Here is a 2,102-nt window from a genome sequence, read left to right on the forward strand (position 1 = left end):
CCCCCTCGTTGGAAAACGACCCAGGAATGCAGATGGTGGTTTCCTGCAGTCCGGGGCAGGCGCTGGTTCCGCGGCGCTGAGCGAGGACACCCTGCAGGATCCAGGCCTTGAAGGAGGCAATTAATTAATCAAGAGGCTCAGAGAGTGTCTCGTGTAAATCGCCAACGTGGCAGGGGAGTCTTGAGGTCAGCGTGGGTAGAATTATAGAATCATCAAGGTTGGAAAAGACCTTCAAGGTCGTCGAGTCCAACCGTTCATCCAGTAACCCCCAACCACTGAACCATCTCCCTCAGCTCCATCTCTGCCCCTTTTGTAAACCCCTCCAGGGTTGGAGCCTCCACCACCTCCCTGGGCAGCCTGTTCCGAGGCCTCACCACCCTTCCAGTGAAGAAATTGCTCCTAATATCCAATCTGAACCTCCCCTGCTGCAACTTGACCCCATCTCCTCTTGTCCTACCAGTGGCCACTGGGGACAAGAGCCCAACCCCCACCTCCCTGCAGCCTCCTCTCGGGGAGCTGTGGAGAGCAGTGAGGTCTCCCCTCAGCCTCCTCTTCTCCAGGCTGAGTAATAGGACCTAAGGAACACAGGAGGTGAGAAAGAAGAACCAGAACCAAGGAGATCGATGACTAAACCAGCCTGGGGCAGTTGGAGCTGGAAAAGTTGTGATATTGAGTCCTTTAGGTGAGCTTGGCTCATGATGATGTCATTATCATTAGAGCTGGAAGGGACCTGGAAGATCTGCACACTAAAAGCTCAGGTCAAAAAGACCCTTATCTGGGTGAAGCCCCTTCCCTTGAGCACATGTGATAGCAGAGAAAGTGATGCAACCATATTATCATAGAGTCTTGGGATGGTCTGAGTTGGAAGGGACCTCAAACCCACCCAGTGCCCCCCCTGCATGGGCAGGGACACCTCCCAGCAGCCCAGGCTGCTCCAAGCCCCATCCAACCTGCCCTTCAACACTGCCAGGGATGGGGCAGCCACAGCTTCCCTGGGCAACCTGGGCCAGGCTCTCACCACCCTCACAGCACAGAATTTCCTTCTTATTTCTCATCTAAATCTCCCTCCTTCGAGTTTTGATCCCTTACCCCATATCCTCTCACTACAAGCCCTTGAAAAAAGTCCCTCCCCAGCTTAACTCCATGTTAATCACTGACCAGTCCCTTGGATGGGCTTGGAAACTCATTAACTCGATGGTTTTTGTGCACAAATATGTCATGGAAAATCATCTTTGGGCTGCTTGGCTGGAAAGCACCAAGTGCCCAGCTCAGTCCCCAGACCCCCAGCAAGGAGGTCTCCTTCCTAAAACGAGCCCCTCTGCCTGCATTCCCGGGGTGTGAGGTGACAAGAGGAACAAACTCACTGCCAGGCACCGTGTGCCAGTTGGCCCCGTTGATGATGTTCCCGAGCCGGGCAAAGTCATCATAGTGACAGAGCCGCCGGTCCTGGTTGGCCATGGCCAGGTTGGAGGTGGCGTAGACGGTGGCCAACCAACGGAAGACCCCGTCGTCGGGGGTGGGGGTCAGTTCCTGAGCCTTCCAGTAGGTGCGGGTCATGTCGAAGGGGTAGGTGACCACCAGCTCCCCCCCATGCAGGTTGGCGCTGAGCACGAAGGGGAATCGCTGCATCCAGTCGATCACCGCGCGGGTCTCTGGGGCCACCTAGAGAGGGATCCGGTGTCACCGGGGACATCCCTCCACCGGATCCCACCGGATGTCCCCCGGTGACACCGGATCCCCCTCTGAGTGGCCCCCAAGGGTGGGTTTTTGCGGCGCCCACCGTGGCGTTGGCCAAGGTGTAGTACTCGGGGATGGGGATGTAGTGGTTGGGGAACTGGTGGGGCACCAGGTCGTTGTCCTCGGCGTCCCACAGCGCCGTGTTGAGGTCGGCGAAGTTGTGGTTCAGGTCGATGCCCTCGTAGGTCCAACGGCCCATGGCCCAGCCCGACAGCTCCGAGCCCTGCCCGGGAGGAGGGGAGGGGACAGCGGCGTCACCGGGGGCTCAGCGGCGGGACGCGGGGCCGTGCCCGGCACCCCGAGCCTACCAGCTTGTAGGCGGTCTCGTAGCCGTCAGGGTTCATGGAGGGCAGGAGGTGGATGCG

At 58.5% G+C, this 2,102-nt stretch overlaps 1 protein-coding gene across 1 annotated transcript in view; it reads right to left on the bottom strand.

Annotated features, from left to right (window-relative positions):
* Positions 1-1,364: 1,364 nt before the first annotated feature.
* The window catches only part of LOC104395856 (probable carboxypeptidase X1), a gene marked incomplete at both ends in the record, with an annotated part of 2,297 nt that continues 1,559 nt past the window's right edge, over positions 1,365-2,102 (bottom strand). Inside the window, 3 exons of the mRNA XM_010005600.1 lie at positions 1,365-1,662; positions 1,781-1,960; positions 2,046-2,102. Of these exons, the coding sequence (XP_010003902.1) occupies positions 1,365-1,662; positions 1,781-1,960; positions 2,046-2,102 (535 nt within the window). The remainder of the gene's footprint in view (positions 1,663-1,780; positions 1,961-2,045) is intronic.

Source organism: Chaetura pelagica, unplaced genomic scaffold, assembly GCF_000747805.2.
Source record: "Chaetura pelagica isolate M959 unplaced genomic scaffold, ChaPel_1.0 scaffold1359, whole genome shotgun sequence".
In the NCBI taxonomy this organism is placed as follows: Eukaryota; Metazoa; Chordata; class Aves; order Apodiformes; family Apodidae; genus Chaetura; species Chaetura pelagica.